The sequence below is a fragment of the Anomaloglossus baeobatrachus genome, chromosome 1, assembly GCF_048569485.1.
Source record: "Anomaloglossus baeobatrachus isolate aAnoBae1 chromosome 1, aAnoBae1.hap1, whole genome shotgun sequence".
Lineage (NCBI taxonomy): Eukaryota > Metazoa > Chordata > Amphibia > Anura > Aromobatidae > Anomaloglossus > Anomaloglossus baeobatrachus.
The window spans coordinates 744845513-744867680 of record NC_134353.1 but is presented as its reverse complement, the minus strand read 5'-3'; the positions used below and the strand labels follow the sequence as shown (position 1 = coordinate 744867680).

Sequence of the window (22168 nt, the reverse complement as noted above, 5' to 3'; positions counted from 1 at the left end):
GCCCTTCCCGTGGTTGTTCCTTCCCGGTGAAAGACCTGGCTAGTTTTCTGACAGCGTTGAGAAACACGTGATGGTGTCTCCGCGGCTTTATTTGCATACTTCCCAGGGGGCGTTGCTCTAGAATCACTGCGTTGAGAAACACGTGATGGTGTCTCCCTATCTATGTTGATCTCCCTAAAGGTCAACAATGCTTGCTTTAGGAGAGCCAAGCGGACTGATATGAGTTCCAAAATGTTTATGGGAAGCTTGGTTTCCGGCTCGCTCCAGCGACCCTGAAGTGTAAGGTCTTGGAATGTGGCTCCCCAGCCTAGTAGGCTGGCGTCTGTTGTGATGACCTTCCATCGAAGGGGAAGAAATGATCTCCCTTGGAGGGTGAGGGGAGAGCGTTTCCACCATTCCAGAGACACTTTGACTCATGGAGGGAGCGCGACTGGTCGATCCAGGGAGTGAAGAGACTTGTCCCATGTTGATAGGAGACCCTGAAGAGGGTGAGTATGAAATTGGCTGTAGGGCACCGCTTCCATTGACGCCACCATTTTTCCGAGAATGCTCATGCAGTACCGAAGAGAGCAACGGGGAGCGCGTTGGAGCTTCCAAATCCCCCTGAGGATAGCCGAGAGCTTGTCCTCGGGCAGGAGAACCTTCGCCTGTGCGGTGTCGAAGATCATGCTGAGGAATGAGATACGTTCAGCCGGGATCAGAGATGACTTTGGTCTGTTGATCAACCAGCCGAGACGGTCTAGCGTATCCAGAGTGATGTTGAGGCTTTCGCGGCACTCAGACGCCGAGGGAGCCTTGATTAAAATGTCGTCCAGGTACGGGATGGCTAGAATTCCCCGGGTCCGAAGAATAACCATGACGGTTGCCATCACCTTTCGAGAGCCCGAATGGGAGAGCTGTGAACTGAAAGTGTTGCTCCTGAACCACGAAACATAAGAATCTCTGATGAGCTGGGAAGATAGGGATGTGGAGATAGGCGTCCTGGATGTCCACCGAACAAAGGAACTCCCTGGGTTCCATGGATGCAATCACTGAGCGCAGAGACTCCATGCGGAATCGACGGAGACGGACCCTCTTGTTGAGCCGCTTCAGGTCCAGTATGGGACGGACTGTGCCATTCTTCTTTGGAAAAAAGAAAAGATTTGAATAAAAACCCCGAAATCGGTCTTGAGGGGGGACGGGGGCGATGACTCCAGAGTCTCGCATGGACTGAATGGCTGCGAAGAAACCCTTGGTGAGAGAGGGATCCTTAGGGGGTTTGGACTTGACGAAGCGCGAGCGTGGGAGAGAAGAAAACTCTATCTTGTAGCCGTGAGAGACGACGTCTCGGACCCAGGCGTCGTCTATCACGGAAAGCCACGCGCTTCTGAACATGCGGAGGCGACCGCCGACCCTGGACGAGGATCCGGGCATGGGAGCCCAGTCATGCGGAGGAGAATCTGTTGGATCTGAAGCTGGAGGTCTTGGACTGCTGGCCACGGGAACGCCAGGAACGCCAGTGGGGTGTTGCCTTAAAGGAGGGCTTCCGTCTCTCTTGACGTGCTGGCGACCGCTCCCGACGGGTGTTGCTGTTGGTAGAAAATTGACAAAAGGGACGAAACGGAAAAACCCGTCGTTTGGGAGGGGCACGGGGGATCCTTCGTTGGGGAAGGAAGGTACTCTTGCCCCCAGTTGCCTCAGAGATGATCTTGTCCAGCTTTTCTCTGAAGAGTCTGACACCAAAAAAGGGAAGACTGGTGAGAGATTTTTTTGGATGTTGAGTCCGTGTTCCACGCTTTAAGCCACAAGGCTCTGCGGATTGCAGCAATGTTGCCGGCTGCCAGGGCTGCAGAAGCAGCGGAGTCGAGGGACGCAGCAACTAGATACTTTCCGGCATAGGCGATCTGATCTGCCAGATCTGTCAGCTCGGGGCTGGGAGCTTCAGCCAGGATACCACGCCGAAGGAGCTTTGCCCAGGCGGAAACAGCCTTGGAGACCCAGGTGGATGCAAAGGCTGGAGTGATGGAGGAGACGGAGGCTTCAAAGGCCGACTTGGCTAGGGATTCTATGGTCCTGTCCGAGGGGTCTTTAAGGGAGGCGCCATCAGAGAGCGGCAAGGTGGTACTGGATGAAAGTCGGGAGATCGGAGGATCCACTGAAGGAGACACTGACCACTTCTGAAGAAGTTCCGGTGCAAAGGGATAAAGGACCTGTGCCCGCTTGCGCCTCTGGAAACGCTTGTCAGGATGTTCCCACTGTCTAGAAAAAATGTCCTCAAATTCCCTATGGTTGCCAAAGCTTCTTGGCAGTTTCTTGGCCCTTTTGAAAAGGGACCGACTGACTGGTAGGAGCCGGATCTACATCCTTCACCTCTAGGGTTTGGTTGACGGCAATAACCAGACTGTCCATCACGCTGGTCAGCTTGGAGATATGTTCAGAGTCCAGATCGGAGTCAGAATCGGGGTCCTGGTCCGAATCTGGGGCTGCCGCAGATGAGGTAGGAGATAGAGCGTATTGCTCTGGAGGCCATAGAGGGGTTAGGAGAGCTGGAGGATAACCCCGAGAAGAACCGCTTCCTAGACCTCTTGTGCGTCCTGCCCTGCCGGGCTAGTGGCGCTACGGGCTCAGACTCTCTCTGGGTCACCGGGAGGGCTCCAGAGATGGAGGCGGGCAGGCGCTCTATGGCTGAAACCAAGGTTTGAGATACCTTAGTTAGGTTGTCCACGGACTGAGAGAGAGCTGTAGCCCACTCAGGTGTGGGGGCAGAGTCCTCGTTACGGGCGGTGGGGGGCTCCGTAGTAGTCATGTTAGGGGTGCTGCAGGCTTGGCAGATGGGGGAGGACTGCCCTGAGGGAAACTTCTTTAGACAAGAGGTGCAGGCGAAGTGTAGTACTATGGCCTGTGGCTGAGAGCGGGATGCTCTTGTGCTGGACATGGGACAGAGGGAGGAGAGAGGAGAGGAAGAGAAGAAACAGACCGGAGGATGCTAGGTGGATGGGGTACTGGGCAAGGAGCTGCCTCGCAGTGGCAGAGCTTACCCAGATTCTGGCGTCCTGTGTGTGCTGGCGCTGTGCGGTGAGCCTGCAGGCTGAGGGAGCAGAGGTGGGGGCTCCGGGGAGCTGCAGGGGGTACGAGGCCGGAGGCTGCACGTGGAACGCTGCCGCCGCACAGAGAGACCGCAGGGCTGTGATGGCGCTGCTGAAGGTGTCCGGGCCGGGGGAGGAGCAGGAAAGAGCGCGAAAACCGGCGCGCTGCAGAAGAAAGGACTGCAGGGATTGGCTGGGAGAGAGAGGGCCCGTGAGTGGTTGAAAAAGGGCGCGCAGAGACCTGTTGTGAATGGCTGTTGGAGCGGGCGGGCCTGCTGGGAAGCAAGGACTCGCGCGATAGGCTGGCCGGGAGGGGGCGTGGCCGGACGGGAGCTAGGCCGGAGAGAAGCCGGGGGCTAAATTAGGGATGAGGCCGCAGGGGGAGGCCGGTGGACAGCGCCGAGGACGGGACATGGGCGAGTGTACTGCCTGCTTAAAGGGGAGCTGACCCGGGGTAAGCTAATCCTATGGATCCTCTGCCTCTTTTTTTTTTTTTTTTTTTTTTTATTAAAACCGAGCCCCCCATGACCCGGGACAAAGGATGGTACCTGTCCCGATGGCTGATAGTCCTCCTTGATCCTGGCCTCCTGGGAAAGGTATAGGGAGACGGGTATCTTCCTGTGTGATTTTTCATCTCCCCTCCCTGATCAGGCCGGCTGTGGAAGGCGAGCGTGCAGGGGGAGGGGGGCAAGGACCATCCGCCTGTCCCTCTGTGCGGATGCCCCTCAAACAGTCTTGAGAGTGTTAGGGGGGTAGGGTCCTGCCAGACAGACACGGAGGACAACGGAAGTGGCGGACGGACCCCACTTCTGTACCACCGGTCTCTAGGGGTGAGAGCAGGGTAAGCTATTACACCCTGTCGCCCGACGAGCTGTGTCTGAAACGAAAAGAAGGATTTTTGTGTATTCACCGTAAAATCTCTTTCTCTGAGTCTTCATTGGGGGACACAGGACCATGGGTGTATGCTGCTGTGACTAGGAGGCTGACACTAAGTGAACATAAAAAGTTAGCTCCTCCCTGGCAGTGTACAACCCGAGCCGGAGGCGGGACTATGCCAGTTTTGTGTAAAAGCAGTAGTAGGAGAGCCTTGAACAACCATAACTAAACAATGTAATACAAGAGAAAAATGTGTGTTGAAAAAAAAACACAGTGCCCTATGGGCACGTAAATATATAGTAGCCGGATGGAAACAAAAGGTGACCCGCAAACAACATCGGGAAACATCCAGTAAAAGAAGACCTCACAATCCAAACAGGGTGGGTGCTGTGTCCCCCAATGAAGACTCAGAGAAAGAGATTTTACGGTGAGTACACAAAAATCCTTCTTTCTCTATCGCTTTCATTGGGGGACACAGGACCATGGGACGTCCAAAAGCAGTCCCTGGGTGGGTACATAAGCCGTCCTACAGAACCAAAACAAACAACAAATTCTGTAGGAAAGCTCTGTACAAATGTTTACTACCTTTTTAGGAGGTGTGCGACAGCCGTCTGCAACACCTTTCTCCCAAGGCAGGCATCTGCTGATGCCTGGGTGTGGACCTTGTAAAACCTGGTGAAGGTATGAAGACTGGACCACGTTGCGGCTTTACAGACTTGCTCGGCTGAAGCCTGGTGTCTGATTGCCTAAGACGCCCCAACTGCACGGGTGGAATGGGCTCTTACTCCCCTCGGAGGGGACTTGTCCCTGATTCGGTAGGCCTCCGCAATGGCTGATCTGCTCCACCTGGCAATGGTAGCCTTGGACGCCGGCATACCCTTCTTGGAACCAGCAGGCAGGACGAACAGGTTGTCTGATTTGCGGAAAGGCGCAGTTCTCGAGACGTAAGTCCTGAGCGCTCGTACTAAGTCCAGAGTGTGTAGTGACCTTTCCAAGGAGCGAGTGGGTGCCGGACAAAAAGATGGAAGCACGATCTCCTCATTCAGGTGAAAAGGAGACACCACCTTCGGCAGGAACTCCGGAGACGGGCGCAGGACAACCTTGTCCTGGTGAAAAACAATAAAAGGTGAGCGGCACGAAAGAGCTGCCAGTTCGGACGTTCTCCTGATTGAAGTGACAGTCACCAAAAAGACCACTTTCCAGGATAAGTGTGAGAATGAAGATTCTCTGAGTGGTTCAAATGGAGCCAGTTGGAGGGAACCTAAAACCAGATTAAGATCCCATGGTTCTAGCGGAGCCCGATAGGGCGGATTCAGATGAGCGACTCCTTGGATGAACGTCTTGACCTGCAGACGTGATGCTAGGTTTCTTTGGAAAAGAACAGACAAAGCCAAAACCTGCCCCTTGATGGTTGCCAGCGAGAGACCCGCTCGCAACCCTGTCTGAAGGAACGCTAGAAGCGTCGGTAGAGAAAGAACTAGCGGGGAGAGATTGCCGTTGACCTCGCACCACTGAAAAAATGCCTTCCAGGTGCGGTAGTAGATCTTTGACAATGAGGGCTTTCGAGCCCTAATCATAGTCTGAATCACTTCTGGAGCAAATCCTGACTGGGCTAATAGCCAGGATTCAAGAGCCATGCCGTCAAATTGAGAACCCCTGAATTTTGATGGAAGAGCGGAGACAGCAGGTCCGGCCGATCTGGAAGCCGCCATGGGGTGTCTGCGACGAGCTGTGCGAGTTCTGCGAACCATGCTCGCGTGGGCCATTCTGGAGCGATGAGAATCACCGGAATGCCCTCTGCCTTGATTTTCTTGAGGACTCTTGGGATCAGTGGCAGCGGCGGAAAGATGAACGGTAGTCTGAACTGATTCCACGGAAGAATGAGGGCGTCGACTCCTAGCGCCTGCTGGTCGTGGTAGCGGGATATGAACTGTGGAACTTGATTGTTGAACCGCGAGGCCATCAGGTCCACATCCGGAGTCCCCCACCTGTGGCAAATCTGCTCGAAAACCTCTCCGTTTAGAGACCATTCGCCCGACGCCAGACCCTGTCTGCTGAGGTAGTCGGCCGCCCAGTTTTCCGCGCCGGGGATATGTACCGCGGAGATCCTGGCGTTGTGAGACTCTGTCCACTGTATGATCCTCTTCACCTCTCTCATCGCCATGATGCTCCTCGTGCCGCCCTGATGATTGATGTATGCCACCGCCGTGGCGTTGTCCGATTGTATCCTGATTGGAGACCCTTGGAGAAGGCGTTGAAAAACTTGCAGGGCTCGTAGGACTGCTCTGATCTCCAAAACATTGATCGGGAGCCGGCTTTCCTGGTAGGACCACTGACCGTGAGCCGTGTGGTGCTGGAAGACCGCTCCCCAGCCTAGAAGGCTGGCATCACTGGTGACAGTCTTCCAGTGCACCGGTAAGAACGACGTTCCTTTGACGAGATTCTGGCTGTTGGTCCACCAGCGCAGCGAGTGGCGGACTTTCGGGGACAAACGTATCTTGCGATCCAAGGTGAATAGAGTCTTGTCCCAATTGTGCAGCAGGAATAGCTGAAGAGAGCGAAGGTGGAAGCGGGCAAACGGAACCGCCTCTATTGCCGCCCCCATCCGACCTAGGGCCCTCATACCAAATCGTATGGACACCGCCCTGGAGTGGTGGAGGGTCTGGACGTCTTTCCAGAGGGAGACAATCTTTTCCTGTGGAAGGAACACGCGTCCTTGGATGGTATTGAACTCCATGCCTAGGAAGGTAATCCGGCGAGCCGGGGTCAACGAGGACTTCTTCCGATTGATGAGCCAACCGAGATGGGATAGAGTGTCGATGGTGTTCTGGACACTTAGACGACAGTCGTTGAAAGAGGACCCTTTGATCAGTAAGTCGTCCAGGTATGGAATTACCAAAACACCTCTGGAGTGCAGGATCGACATGGCAGCAGCCATGACTTTCGTGAACACTCGAGGCGCGGAAGCAAGACCAAACGGTAGGGCAGTGAACTGGTAATGATCGTGTGCTACGGCAAAGCGTAGGAATCTTTGGTGCTGGTATGCAATCGGGATATGCAGATATGCGTCCTGTATGTCCAGAGAGGCGAGGAATTCGCCAACCTCCATGGAGGCAATCACCGATCGGAGGGACTCCATGCGAAATCTTCGGGTTCTGAAGTACCTGTTGAGGATCTTGAGGTCGAGAACAGGGCGCACAGTGCCATCCTTCTTGGGGACAACGAAGAGGTTGGAGTAAACTCCTCTGAACCGCTCCGAATCTGGAACCGGAATCACGACCCCTGAGCGGTGCAGAGATTTGATGGCGCGAAAAAAGGGGCGAGCTCGCGCGTCCGACTCAGGAGGATGGGAAAGGAAGAAGCGGCTTGGAGGAATTGACGTAAATTCTATCTTGAAACCCGAGACTAGAATTTCTCTGACCCAAGCGTCTGTGATCAAAGGGAGCCAGACGTGTTGGAACAGAGAAAGGCGCCCCCCCCACCTGGGAGTCATTTGGAGGAGTATCGCTGAGATCTAGATGCTGGTTTGGCAGGCTGGCGTGGTCTGGAACGCCAGGAGGGATTTGTTTTGAAAGACTGGTTCTTCCTGCTTCTCTGCGGGGATCTGTTCCTCCTAGGCTGTGCCGGGGAACTGAAGCTGCGAAAGGGGCGAAAACCTGAGGTTGGCTGGCGGCGTGGGAAACGCCTTGGTCTCAGCTGTGGAAGGGAGGTGCTCTTTCCTCCCGTAGCCTCGGCGATAATCTGATCGAGCCTGTCCCCAAACAGTCGGCCTCCTGCAAACAGGAGGGCGGTAAGTGATTTCTTTGAAGCCGCGTCTGTATTCCAGGCTCTGAGCCAGACTGCCCGGCGGATTGCCACCGTGTTGCTGGCCGCTTGTGCTGCGCAATTGGCTGTAGACAGAGATGCGTTAATGATGTACTCACCCGCCAGGGCAATCTGTGCAGCCATGTTGACAAGCTCGGGATCGCCCGACTGCGAGCGAAGCCCTCTGCAGAGGGTGTCGGCCCAGGTCACCATGGCCTTAGCTACCCAGACGGCGGCGAAGGCTGGAGACAGGGCCGCGCCTGCCGCCTCAAAAGCTGAACGTTCGAATCTCTCGATTTTACGGTCCGTGGCATCACGGAGCGATGTTCCCTGCGGCAGAGATAGAACTGTATGCGAGGCCAGACGGGAGACCGGAGGGTCGACCAACGCTGAGCCCGCCAATTCCTTCCTGAGATCCTCGGGGAAGGGATAGTGTAAATCAATCGACTTACCGTTGTTGAACGTCTTGTCCGGTTGCTGTCTGTGCTTGCGTAAGATCTCAGCAAACTCCGGATGATCGCAGAAATACCTGTGAACACGCTTAAGTCGTTTGAAAGATACCTGTGAGCTCTGGGTGGTGGCAGAGTCAGGCTGTAGCTTCAGCGTCGTATTCACCGCGTCGACCAGGCTGTCCACCATACGCCTGACGTCGGCTGCCTGATCTGAGTCCATAAGGGAGGCTGCATCCGACTCTTCCCCTGAATCATCACACGGTCTCGGAGACGAGTGGCTCTCGGGCCTTGGAGGGGAGAGGGACCTCTGGGAGGAATTGGAAGACGAAACCGTGCGGGTCCGCTTCCGCGCTCCAGTAGTCGGTTCTGGGTCAGACCGACTGTCATCCTGCGACGGCTGGACCTGCGGGGCCTGGCTGAGCGTAGGGAGCGACTGCAAAGCCTGCGCGATGGTCTGAGACGCCCTCGACAGGGAATCCACCAACTGGGAGAGAGAAGTCAGCCACTCCGGGGGAGGGAGTGCATTGGGGCTCGGTGCATCCTGTACTGCTGCAGTAGCGAGTGGGATGGGGGTGCCGGCGGCGTCTGGGGCAATCTGCGTGGGCTGTGGGTCAGGGACGCAAACTGCGCAGAGGGGAGTAGCCTGGCCTTGGGAGAATTTTTCGTTGTAGGACGAGCACGCAAAATGCATTATGAAAGGGACCTGTTTGGATCGGGAAGACTTAGAGTTAGGCATGGCTGCTCAGGGGGCTCCCACTAGAGACACTAGGGAGGAGACAGGAGATAGGCAGGAAAAAGGGAATTTTGTTTACTTATCGTAAATTCCTTTTCTTCTAGCTCCTATTGGGAGACCCAGACAATTGGGTGTATAGCTTCTGCCTCTGGAGGCCACACAAAGTATTACACTTTTAAAAAAAAGTGTAACCCCTCCCCTCTGCCTATACACCCTCCCGTGGACCACGGGCTCCTCAGTTTGGTGCAAAAGCAGGAAGGAGAAAACTTATAAATTGGTCTAGGGTAAATTCAATCCGAAGGATGTTCGGAGAACTGAAGACCATGAACCCAAAGAACAAATCAACATCAACAACATGTGTACACAAAAGAACAACCAGCCCGAAGGGCACAGGGGCGGGTGCTGGGTCTCCCAATAGGAGCTAGAAGAAAAGGAATTTACTGTAAGTAAACAAAATTCCCTTTTTCTTTGTCGCTCCATTGGGAGACCCAGACAATTAGGACGTCCAAGAGCAGTCCCTGGGTGGGTAAAGCAATACCTCAATAAAAAGCCGAAAACGGACCCCTCTTAAAGGTGGGCAACCGCCGCCTGGAGGACTCGCCTACCTAGACTGGCGTCTGCCGAAGCATAGGTATGCACTTGATAGTGCTTCGTGAAAGTGTGCAGGCTAGTACCTTCAAGTTGCAGGGCCCAGTCCCTGGGGATGAAGAAGCTCCGGACCGGCAGGTACCACCAGGGGCTGCGGATGGAACACGGTCCCAGCATGTGGATGACCGCTTAGGATCCCACTTCTCCCAGAGCCGCATAAGGGATGGTGAAGGAGACGGCATGTGGCTCCAGCCTCTGTACCCGCAATGGGTACCTCAACCTTAACAACACCGCCGACATAGTGGGGTGAGAAGGGAACATGCCGGGGACCCCATCGGGGTCCTCTTTTCTTCCATCCGTCATAACTATGTATGAGAATGCATGAGTGGATGTGTGCCTCCTTCCACACAAAGCATAAAACTGAGGAGCCCGTGGTCCACGGGAGGGTGTATAGGCAGAGGGGAGGGGTTACACTTTTATTAAAAGTGTAATACTTTGTGTGGCCTCCAGAGGCAGAAGCTATACACCCAATTGTCTGGGTCTCCCAATGGAGCGACAAAGAAAAAAGTGAGAAGAAAAAAGTGTAAGAAAAGTTGCTGGTCCTAATCAGCAACAGCACTCACCCAGGCCTGTGTCCTCCCCGGGTCAGCAGGAGGCTCAGAGTAGCTGGGGGCAGCCACCGGAAAATAGATGCTGCTGCTCAGTGGCCTGCCTGTGCTGAGGTGGGGCGTTTGTAAGAAAAACGCCTCTTTTTTCTTTTTTTTTTTTTTACTGAGGGGGCGTGTTAGGGATGATCTCTGCTGTTGCTGGGCAGAAAAAAGCGGGGGGCGGGCCAGGAAGACGCGCGCAAACGGGGGGGCGGAGAGCTCCGGCCTAATGGTAGGCCCGAAGCCGGGGACTAAATTTGTGAGCGGCGGCCGCCGGGAGCGCAGCGCTACGCGCGGAGCAGGGCTTACCTGCGTCCCTGCGCGGTGTCCAGATCCCTGGGTCCCATCCTGGCTGCTGAAGGCCCCCGGTGAGTGCAGGCTTGTGCTGGCAAGTGCCAGGGGAGGCTGCTGGGGGGCTGTGTGGAAGACTGCAGAGCGCTCCTGCGCTGCAGTGTGTGCTCCTTTGCCTGGGCCCAGTGAAACAGGGGAGAACGGTGGGGGAGGCCTGATGCTGTGAGCGCTCCTGCGCTTGATGCTTCCTCGCAGTCTCCACCCGAAACACCCCTTGGGACGGTACCATAGGGGGGTCGACGGGGAGTGAGCCCATAAAACGTAAATGAGTGGGACCCCAATCAGCCCCTGGGGTGGTACCATGGGGCCGGAGGGGGATAAGGGCTGTGTCTCGAGTGGGGACGATACCCTGTAGGGAAAGAGCAGGCGAGGATACTCTCTGATGCAGGATCTTTAACCCTGCAGAAGAGATAAAAAGCGTAAAAAGGATGAGAACTCTGAGCGGCGCCGTATAGGTTGAAAAAAAAACGGAAAAAAAGAAATAGCCTAGGCTGAGGTTGGCCCAAAGAGATATGGGCCCACATCAGCCTCCTACGACACTAAGCAAAAAACTGGCATAGTCCCGCCTCCGGCTCGGGGTGTACACTGCCAGGGAGGAGCTAACTCTTTTTATGTTCACTTAGTGTCAGCCTCCTAGTCACAGCAGCATACACACATGGTCCTGTGTCCCCCAATGAAAGCGATAGAGAAAAGCAAACAAATTAAAAATACAAACGTGGGGGGCTGAGAGCAGCCCCAAGTGTGTGCACCTCCTATGGACACTAAGCTTAAACTGAGGAACGATTGCCAGTTGGTGGGTGTAAACTGCATAGGAGGAGTTTACCTTTTTTTGCTTAGTGTCGCCTCCTAGTGGCAGCAGCATACAACCATGGTCTCTGTGTCCCCCAATGAAGCGATAAAGAAGAAGGGAATTTTGTTTACTTACCGTAAATTCCTTTTCTTCTAGCTCCAATTGGGAGACCCAGACAGTGGGTGTATAGCTACTGCCTCTGGAGGCCGCACAAAGAACTACACTTAAAAGTGTAAGGCCCCTCCCCTTCTGGCTATACACCCTCCCGTAGGAGTACGGATTCCTCAGTTTTAGTACCAAAGCAAGAAGGAGGAAAGCCAATAACAGTTTCAAAAACAAATTCAATCCGATAACAAGATCGGAGAACTTAAGAAACAACATGAACAACATGTGCACCCGAAAAACGAAACCCTAAGAACAAATAGGGCGGGTGCTGGGTCTCCCAATTGGAGCTAGAAGAAAAGGAATTTACGGTAAGTAAACAAAATTCCCTTCTTCTTTTTCGCTCCTAATTGGGAGACCCAGACAGTGGGACGTCCAAAAGCAGTCCCTGGGTGGGTAAAAAGATACCACATGAACGGGCTGTCAGACAGCCCTTTCCTACAGGTGGGCCACCGCCGCCTGAAGGACCTGTCTACCTAGGCTGGCATCTGCCGAAGCGTAGGTATGCACTTGATAGGGTTTGGTAAACGTGTGCAGACTCGACCAGGTAGCCGCCTGGCACACTTGCTGAGCCGTAGCCTGATGCCGCAATGCCCAGGACGCACCCACGGCTCTGGTAGAATGGGCCTTCAGTCCAGATGGAATCGGAAGCCCAGCAGAACGGTATGTGTGAAGAATTGGTTCCTTGATCCACCGCGCCAGGGTGGATTTGGAAGCTTGCGATCCCTTATGCTGACCAGCGACTAGGACAAAGAGCGCATCAGAACGGCGTAGAGACGCCGTGCGAGAAATGTAAATCCTGAGTGCTCTCACCAGGTCCAACAGATGTAAACCCTTTTCAAATTGGTGAACTGGATGCGGACACAAAGATGGCAAAGTGATATCCTGATTAAGATGAAAGGAAGAAACCACCTTGGGAGAAAACTCTGGAATTGGACGCAGTACTACCTTGTCTTGGTGAAACACCAGGAAGGGAGATTTGCAAGATAACGCCGCTAGCTCGGACACTCTTCGAAGAGACGTGACCGCCACAAGAAAAACTACTTTTTGTGAAAGCCGAGAAAGGGAAACCTCTTTCAAAGGCTCGAAAGGCGGCTTCTGGAGAGCAATGAGAACCTTGTTCAGATCCCAGGGTTCCAATGGCCGTCTGTAAGGAGGAACGATATGAGAAACTCCTTGGAGAAACGTGCGTACTTTAGAAAGCCGTGCCAAGCGCTTCTGAAAGAATACGGATAGCGCGGAGACTTGACCCTTAAGAGAGCTAAGCGACAAACCTTTTTCCAACCCAGACTGCAGGAAGGAAAGAAAAATTGGCAATGCAAATGGCCAGGGAGAAAACCCTTGAGCCAAGCACCAAGCTAAGAATATCTTCCACGTCCTGTGATAGATCTTAGCTGAGGATGGTTTTCTAGCCTGTCTCATTGTGGCAACAACTTCATGAGATAAACCTGAGGCCGCTAGGATCCAGGACTCAATGGCCACACAGTCAGGTTCAGGGCCGCAGAATTCAGATGGAAAAACGGCCCTTGAGACAGCAAATCTGGACGGTCTGGTAGTGCCCACGGTTGGCCTACCGTGAGATGCCACAGATCCGGGTACCACGACCTTCTTGGCCAGTCTGGAGCGACGAGGATGGCTCGATGGCAGTCGGACCTGATTTTCCGGAGAACTCTGGGTAACAATGCTAGAGGTGGGAACACATAGGGGAGTCGGAATTGCGACCAATCCTGAACCAAGGCGTCTGCCGCCAGCGCTCGGTGATCGTGAGACCGTGCCATGAAAACTGGGACCTTGTTGTTGTGCCGTGACGCCATCAGATCGACGTCCGGCGTCCCCCAGCGGCAACAGATCTGCTGAAACACTTCCGGGTGAAGGGACCATTCTCCTGCGTCCATGCCCTGGCGACTGAGAAAGTCTGCTTCCCAGTTTTCCACGCCCGGGATGTGAACTGCGGATATGGTGGACGCTCTGCTTTCCACCCACGTCAAAATCCGCCGGACTTCCTGAAAGGCTTGGCGACTGCGTGTTCCCCCTTGGTGGTTGATGTACGCCACCGCCGTGGAATTGTCCGACTGAATCCGAATCTGCTTGCCTTCCAGCCATTGTTGGAAGGCTCGCAGAGCAAGATAGATTGCTCTGATTTCCAGAACATTGATCTGCAGAGTGGACTCTTCCTGAGTCCACGTCCCCTGAGCCCTGTGGTGGAGAAACACCGCTCCCCACCCTGATAGGCTCGCATCCGTCGTGACCACTGCCCAGGACGGGGGAAGGAACGACTTTCCCTGTGACAATGAGGTGGGGAGAAGCCACCAACGCAGAGAGTCCTTGGCAGTCTGAGAGAGGGAGACAGTCCTGTCGAGGGACGTCGATTTCCCATCCCATTGGCGTAGAATGTCCCATTGTAGAGGGCGCAGATGAAACTGCGCGAACGGGACCGCTTCCATTGCTGCTACCATCTTCCCTAGGAAATGCATGAGGCGCCTCAGTGAGTGCGACTGGCTCTGAAGGAGAGATTGTACTCCTGTCCGTAGCGAACACTGCTTGTCCAGTGGAAGCTTCACTATCGCTGAGAGAGTATGAAACTCCATGCCAAGATAAGTCAGAGATTGGGTCGGGGTGAGATGAGACTTTGGAAAGTTGATAATCCACCCGAAACTCATACGATCCGTCCTTTTTTGGGACCACAAACAGATTGGAGTAAAAACCATGACCTTGTTCCTGCAGAGGGACGGAGGTCACCACTCCTTCCACCTTTAGAGCGGCCACCGCCTGCAACAGAGCATCGGCTCGGTCTGGTGGTGGAGAAGTTCTGAAGAAACGAGTTGGCGGACGAGAACTGAACTCTATCCTGTACCCGTGAGACAGAATATCCCTCACCCAACGGTCTTTGACGCGTGACAGCCAAATGTCGCCAAAGTGGGAAAGCCTCCCACCGACCGAGGGTGTGGGAATCGGAGACTGCAAGTCAGGAGGACGCCGTTTTGGCAACGGTTCCTCCGGCTGTCCTTTTTGGGCGTGACTGAGACCTCCAAGAATCTGAGCGTCTCTGGTCTTTTTGAGTCTTTTTTGACGAGGCGAATTGGGACCTGCCCGGTCCTCGAAAGGACCGATAACCAGACTGACCCTTCCTCTGTTGGGGTTTGTTTTGTCTGTGTTGCGGTAAGGATGAGTCCTTACCCTTGGAGTGTTTGATGATTTCATCCAAACGCTCTCCAAACAATCGGTCACGAGAAAAAGGCAAATTGGTTAAGCACTTCTTGGAATGAGAATCTGCTTTCCAATGTCTCAACCACAGGGCCCTACGCAAAACAACGGAGTTGGCTGACGCCACTGCCGTGCGGCTTGTAGCGTCAAGAACAGCATTAATTGCGTACGACGCGAATGCCGCCATTTGCGAGGTCAATGGTGCTACCTGCGGGGCAAATGCACGTGTGACTGAGTCGACTTGCACAAGCCCGGCTGAGATAGCTTGGAGTGCCCATACGGCAGCAAAAGATGGCGCTAACGACGCTCCAATCGCTTCATAGATGGATTTCAGCCAGAGCTCCATCTGCCTGTCAGTGGCATCTTTAAGTGCCGCTCCATCTTCAACTGCAACCAAAGATCTAGCTGCAAGCCTGGAAATTGGAGGATCCACTTTTGGACACTGGGTCCAACCCTTGACCACCTCAGGGGGAAAAGGATAGCGTGTATCTTTAAGCCGTTTAGAAAAACGCCTTTCCGGATAAGCGTGGGGTTTCTGGATTGCGTCTCTAAAGTCAGCGTGGTCCAGAAAAGTGCTTAATGTACGCTTAGGATATCTGAAATGGATTCTCTCGTGCTGCGAAGCTGACTCCTCCACAAGAGGAGCTGGTGGGGAAATATTTAACATCTTATTGATGGACGCTACAAGATCATTAACTATGGCGTCACCATCTGGTGTATCTAGATTGAGAGCGGTCCCAGGATCAGAATCTTGATCAGTTACGTCCGCCTCATCACCCATAGATTCATCTCGCTGGGATCCTGACCATTGAGATGAATGTGAAGGTCCCTCATAGCGAGCCCGCTTAGGCTGCCCGGGGCCATCGTCCGAGTCAGAGTCTTCACCCTGAGGTGTATGTGCCCGTCCCGGAGCTTGGAGGTAATTCAGCTGAGGGGGACCAGGGGGCAATGATTGCACAGTGTCCGTGGCCTGAAGTACAGGCCTAGCTCGCAATGTGTCAAGAATTTGTGACATAGTGAGAGACATTCTGTCAGCAAAAGCTGCAAACTCAGTTCCTGTCACCTGGACAGCATTCACAGGTGGTACACCCTGGGTCACGTCCAGCAGAGGTCCCGACTGTGCAAGCGCCGCAGGGGCCGAGCACTGCACACAATGGGGGTCAGTGGAGCCTGCCGGTAGAAAAGTCCCACATGCGGTGCAGGAAGCATATAATGTCTGTGCCTTGGCACCCTTGCGTTTTATGGACGACATGCTGTTGGCTCTCTGCAATGTGAGAGAGTCTATAGCCAAAAGGGCGACCAGCGCTATGCAGTACAAAGTATTTGCAGGAACAAAATACTAATAATACTACTGGCACAAGAGGGGTGAGCCCTGAGGGCTGCTTACCGCCCGCTGAATAGCGGGTAAGAGGCGCAGAATTCCTTGTCTGGGTCTCCCCGGCTCCCCTCTGCAGCTCAGCGTGTCAGCAGGAATGGCTGCCGGCGTCTGTGGAGAGGGGCGGTCCGTGGGAGTTCCTAAACAAAAGTGCGGGAAACAGTGTCCCCTCTGTGCCTACTGTGAGGGCTGGAGTATGTAAAAACGACTCCAGCCCTCAGCGCTGATGCACTGACCAGCGTCCCGCCCCTCTCCTGACTGGCAGGTCTGGGGGCGGGAACGAACGGAAGCAGGCCGCAAAAGCCGGGGACTCGAGTTATCAGCGCGGCCGCCGTAAAAGCGCGGCCCGCGCTGAAGTCCCCGGCGCACCACAAGTGCCAGCCGCGCCGCAGTCCCAGCGGCCGGCGCGACCGTGTCCCAATAGTGTGCCTGCTTCAGCGAAGCTGAATGAGGCCATGGCACAAGCGCCGCAGCGCTGATGTCCCCCGGCGCACTACAACACCCAGCATGCTGCGGTGTGAGCGCCAAATGCACGGGGACACAGAGTACCTTGAGGAAGCAGGGCCATGTCCCTGATGTACTCCGCTCCATCCAGCATCTTCTCCAGGGGCTGTAGATGGAGCACGGTCTCAGTGCCTGGAGACCAGTAAATCCCACTTCACCCAGAGCCCTGTAAAAAGGGATGGGGAAGGAATCAGCATGTGGGCTCCAGCCGCCGTACCCGCAATGGGTACCTCAACCTTACAAACACCTCCGACATACAGTGGGGTGAGAAGGGAGCATGCTGGGAGCCCTGTATGGGCCCTCTTTTCTTCCATCCGACATAGTCAGCAGCTGCTGCTGACTAAAAACAATGGAGCTATGCGTGCGTGTCTGACCTCCTTCGCACAAAGCTAAAACTGAGGAATCCGTACTCCTACGGGAGGGTGTATAGCCAGAAGGGGAGGGGCCTTACACTTTTAAGTGTAGTTCTTTGTGCGGCCTCCAGAGGCAGTAGCTATACACCCACTGTCTGGGTCTCCCAATTAGGAGCGAAAAAGAAATACACATTTCATGTCTCATCCAGCTCTGGGCCGGGTGAAAATAGAAAGTGAGTTATGTGAGCTACAGGAGTAATCACATGACCCTGTGCTACCATGACAATCACCGGAAGTCACGTGACTTTCGATATCGGCCGGCGAGTAAATTTTTACCGCCGATGCTATTATAATGGCGCTGTCACATATTGACAGCGCCATTTAAGGGGTTAAACGGCACAGGGAGATAACGATTCTGCTCGTGCCTGGCAGGCACACATTTTAGCTGTAAAATCACCTTAGATGTGCGCCGATCACTGCAAGCTGCCGGCAGCAGACCGCGGGCAGTAGCACTATGACCGCTAGGATGTAATATTACTGTCCGCGGTCATTAAAGGGTTAAAAAGGCAAAAATTCTTCATCCTCCTTTGTTTTACCACACTTACAATTTACCCCCCATATTTTCATTACATTATATGGCAAAGTGAATGCCGTCTTTCAAAACTACAGCTCATGTCGCAGAAATCTTGACACCAGAGAATAAATAAAATGAATATAAATTATGCTCTTGGGCTTAAAGAGACTTAATTTTGTTAAAAAAATAAACTTGAATGTCACTTACTAGTTATATCCTTTATGAGCTCAGCAATAGATGTGTGATTTGCTAAAGATGCCCGTTCAGCTTGCATGTGTGGCAGTTGAGAGACAAATTGCTTGATTTCACCCACGGTTTTGGCATTGTGTCTCTCCTTCATTTGGAAAAAAAAAAATTGTTAGCGTAAAACAGGGAATTGAAATGTTGAAGAATGGAGATCAGCAAATTTCTGAAGTTTTCTGAACAAACTTAAATTATAAAAAACAAAAAACAACAAAAACACACACACACACACACACACACACACACACACACCTCTTTAAAAGGGGTACTCTGGGAAGCTCAAAAATGTTTGTATTGTCCTTGCACTCATACACTATGAAGATGAGATGCCCAGTGCAGTTCTATTCTCCTCATAACACTGTAATGCAGTGTGACAGGAGCTGCTCCTCAACCCTCACACGTTATGTCACACATCCATGTTAAGCTCCGGGCTGTTGCAGAGAACAGGGGCCATGGCCGCCTGCTCCAGGTTGTTCCTAGCCGCTACCCCTCTGATATCTGTCTATTCAGACAAAGAACAGGGGGCTTGCTCCTTTTTAGTGGCAGGCAGGTCAACAAGATGCAAATACACGCTGTTATCCTCTGCTGTACAACCCATGACAGTGCATAATGTATACCACCAAGCTTCAGGCAGAGAGCAGAGGCAGAGCACTGCATGGCTAATTCAGATAGATATCAAGGGTCTGGGAACAGCCTGGAGTACCCTTAAACAAAAAAAAAAAAAAAAAAAAAAAAAAAAATCACTAAGATCAGAAAAGGATTTTGGATTCCAAATTTTATGAGGATTACAAAATAAAATCAATCAGAATAAAGGTTTAGAAAACTAAAACACAACTGGCAATCACATGCACAATGCTGGGTGTGATGTAGTGGGCAAGTCCTGGCACGTGGTGGATTATGCCTGGCTGTGAAGCCTACAATTTCACAGGACAGCCAATCTCATTATCACATTTAGCAGATTATTTTTTTAGGGTAAGTATTTAAACCAGATAAATAAGATAGAATTAACCTCGTCAACATGTCACAAAAAAAAAACCCAAGCCAAATCGTCTTACATGAAATTCAAGAGTTCACCAGACCTGGATTTATATTGATCGATTAATGTCCTTTATCTTTTAACAAGTCCCCATGATATCAGCGTGTTATTTCAGGATAGGCCATCATTATCTTAGTGATTATAGTTGGACATATTGGCACCCCCAATGATTGATCATTATGTTGCCCCTTTTATAGCTTGCCAGGACCAGTGCTGTACATTCAGAACTCCTGTATCTGATAATGGGATTAAGATTGACATGCAGTAAGTACTGAGCTATGGAAAGCTGCAGCACCGGGCACAACTGCTGCACAATACATGGTGCTGTGCGTAATGAGCAATTATGGAAAGCAAGGATTTTCAGGACATTGCAGCCACGTCAGCCAGAAGTGCCAGATGTCTGACCCTCAATTTGATATCACTGCCTTGTCCAGGGGTAGGCTACACACATCAAAGTCCCAAAACACTCTTATTTGATTCTATCCACAGAATATAAAAGGATGCTAGGATAGAAACCAATACCATTTACCTCGAAAGCTGCAGATATAATTTTGGCCTTCTTACTCAGTACAGAGCCCACAGCATTGAAGTTTTTGTCCCTGATCTCAGCATATAACTCCTCAGCAGAGTTCAGCAGCAGCTTCTTCGCTTCTGTAGGGAGCTCTTTGCTACCCTCACCCTGTTTCTTGGGAGCAAATTTTTCTGGGGGAAGTTTCACATTGCCTGTTGTAATTATATAAAATAGGGATGAAAATATCTGTAATGGAATAACTTTAACAAAATTGCTGCCCAGTCACAAAATGTCAGTTAGTTGCTTGTACTGAGATTACAATGGCTACCGGTTGAAGGGAACCTGTCACCACTTTTTTGGTGTATAAGCTGCGGCCACCACCACCGGGCTCTTACATACAGCATTCTAACATGCTGTATGTAAGAACCCAGGCCGCTGTGAGAACATAAAAATCACTTTATAATACTTACCTAATGGTTGTACGGTGGGCCATATGGACGTCTCCGTTGTCCGGTGCCGGCACTGTCTCTTTCAGCCATCTTCGTCCTCTTTCTGAAGCCTATGTGCATGACGCGTCTACGTCATACACACTCACCTATCCTGCGCAGGCGCACTACAATACTTTGATCGGCCCTGCTCAGGACCTGAATGCCGGCGAGTGTGGATGACGTCGGACGAGTCATACACCGCGGCTAGAGAAGAAAGAGGACGAAGATGGCCGAAAGAGGTGGCGCCGGCACCAGAGAACGGAGATGCTCATATGGACCACCGCATGACCGTTAGGTAAGTGTTTTTTATGTTATACCCCCGACCTGGGCTCTTATATACAGCATGTTAGAATGCTGTATATAAGAGCCCGTTGGTGGTGGCCGCAGCTTATACACCAAAAAAGTGGTGACAGGTTCGCTTTAAAGGGTGGTTGTCTCTGGGTCAAAAGTAGTCAGTTTTTATCTTGATCTTACTCCTCTGAGCATTATAGGTTTTTTGCTTGCCTCGACTTCCGATTAGATATTTAGTGCCAAATTATTAATGGTCCTTACCAAGGTGCTGAAGCTCTCAGTAATAATGCAGAGCAGCCTAAAGACATTCCCCCAGAGAATCCTGCGAACATGCCCCCTTGGCAAATTACCACTAAATAAAAAAAATAATAAAACCACACACCTATATGTCTGGAACGACATGGAGAACAAAAAAAAGAGAATTTTGTTTACTTACCGTAAATTCTTTTTCTTATAGTTCCGTATTGGCAGACCCAGACATTGTGTGTCCTCCGGAGGCAGAAGCTATACACCCAAAGTACTACACTAAAAAGTGTAGCTCCTCCCTCTGAGCCTATACACCCCCTGGAGAACCAGATCTAGCCAGTTTAGTGCAAAAGCTGAAGGAGAATAGCCACCCACAAGTAAAAAACAGAGCAAGAACCGGAACAACCGGAGACTCTGTCCACGACAACAGCCGGTGATAACACGCGGAACAAGAAACTGCCAACAGGCAACAGGGAGGGTGCTGGGTCTCCCAATACGGAACTATAAGAAAAAGAATTTACGGTAAGTAAACAAAATTCTCTTTTTCTTTATCGTTCCTATGGGAGACCCAGACATTGGGACGTCTCAAAGCAGTCCATGGGTGGCAATAAACAGAAAAACTGAGAAGTAGGCAAAGCCTAACTTCACAAATGGGCGACAGCCGCCTGAAGGATGCGTCTGCCCAAGCTCGCATCTGCCGAAGCATGAGCATGCACTTGGTAGTGCTTTGAAAAGGTATGCAGGCTAGTCCAAGTGGCAGCCTGACAGACTTGCTGAGCCGTAGCCTGGTGCCTGAAAGCCCAAGAGGCACCGACAGCTCTGGTCGAGTGTGCCTTGATCCCCGGCGGGGGAGGCACCTGAGAACACTGGTAGGCATCCGAAATGGTCGACCTAATCCAACGGGCTAAGGTCGGCTTAGAAGCAGAGAGGCCCTTACGCCGACCTGTGGTTAGCACATAAAGAGAGGTGCACTGCCTAAGAGCAGCGGTGCGAGACACATAGATCCGGAGCGCCCGCACCAGATCCAGAGTATGCAACGCTTTTTCAAAGCGATGAACAGGAGCCGGACAAAAGGAAGGCAGGGTAATGTCCTGGTTAAGGTGGAAAGGAGAAACCACCTTAGGGAGAAAGTCCGGAGTTGGACGGAGAACCACCTTGTCTTGATGAAAAACCAAAAAAGGTGACTCCGAAGAGAGCGCAGCCAAATCAGAGACTCTCCTGAGGGAAGTTATGGCCACTAGAAAGACCACTTTCTGTGAAAGACGAAACAAAGAAACCTCCCTAAGAGGCTCAAAGGGGGGTTTCTGCAAGGCCGTGAGGACCAAATTGAGGTCCCAGGGATCCAAGGGCCGCCGGTAAGGCGGAATGATGTGAGACGCGCCCTGCATGAAGGTGCGGACCTGAGCCAGCCGGGCGATACGCCGCTGGAACAGCACTGACAGAGCCGAGACTTGTCCCTTGAGAGAATTGAGGGACAGTCCTAGCTGCAGACCGGACTGTAGAAAGGACAGAAGGGTCGGCAAGGAAAAAGGCCAAGGAGCATGGCCGGAAGAGCGACACCAGGACAGGAACATTTTCCAAGTCCTGTGATAGATTTTGGCCGAGGAAGACTTCCGGGCCCGAGTCATAGTGGAAATGACTTCAGGAGGAATACCAGAAGCCGTCAAGATCCAGGACTCAAGAGCCACGCCGTCAATCTGAGAGCCGCAGAATTCTGGCGGAAAAACGGACCTTGTGAGAGAAGGTCTGGACGGTCCGGAAGATGCCACGGCACCTCTACAGACAGATGGAGCAGGTCTGGGTACCAAGCTCGCCTGGGCCAGTCCGGAGCAATGAGGATGACCCGACGGCCCTCCATTCTGATCTTGCGCAGGA

General features: G+C 52.6%; 1 protein-coding gene across 2 annotated transcripts in view; it reads right to left on the bottom strand.

Annotated features, from left to right (window-relative positions):
- Positions 1 to 22168, bottom strand: part of VPS33A (VPS33A core subunit of CORVET and HOPS complexes) — a 95833-nt gene that overhangs the window by 44999 nt on the left and 28666 nt on the right. For both annotated transcript variants that reach the window (XM_075323211.1, XM_075323220.1), the window contains exons 7-8: positions 19287 to 19480; positions 17686 to 17812 (exon numbers count right to left, since the gene is read on the bottom strand). In XM_075323211.1, coding sequence (XP_075179326.1) covers positions 17686 to 17812; positions 19287 to 19480 — 321 coding nt within the window. The remainder of the gene's footprint in view (positions 1 to 17685; positions 17813 to 19286; positions 19481 to 22168) is intronic.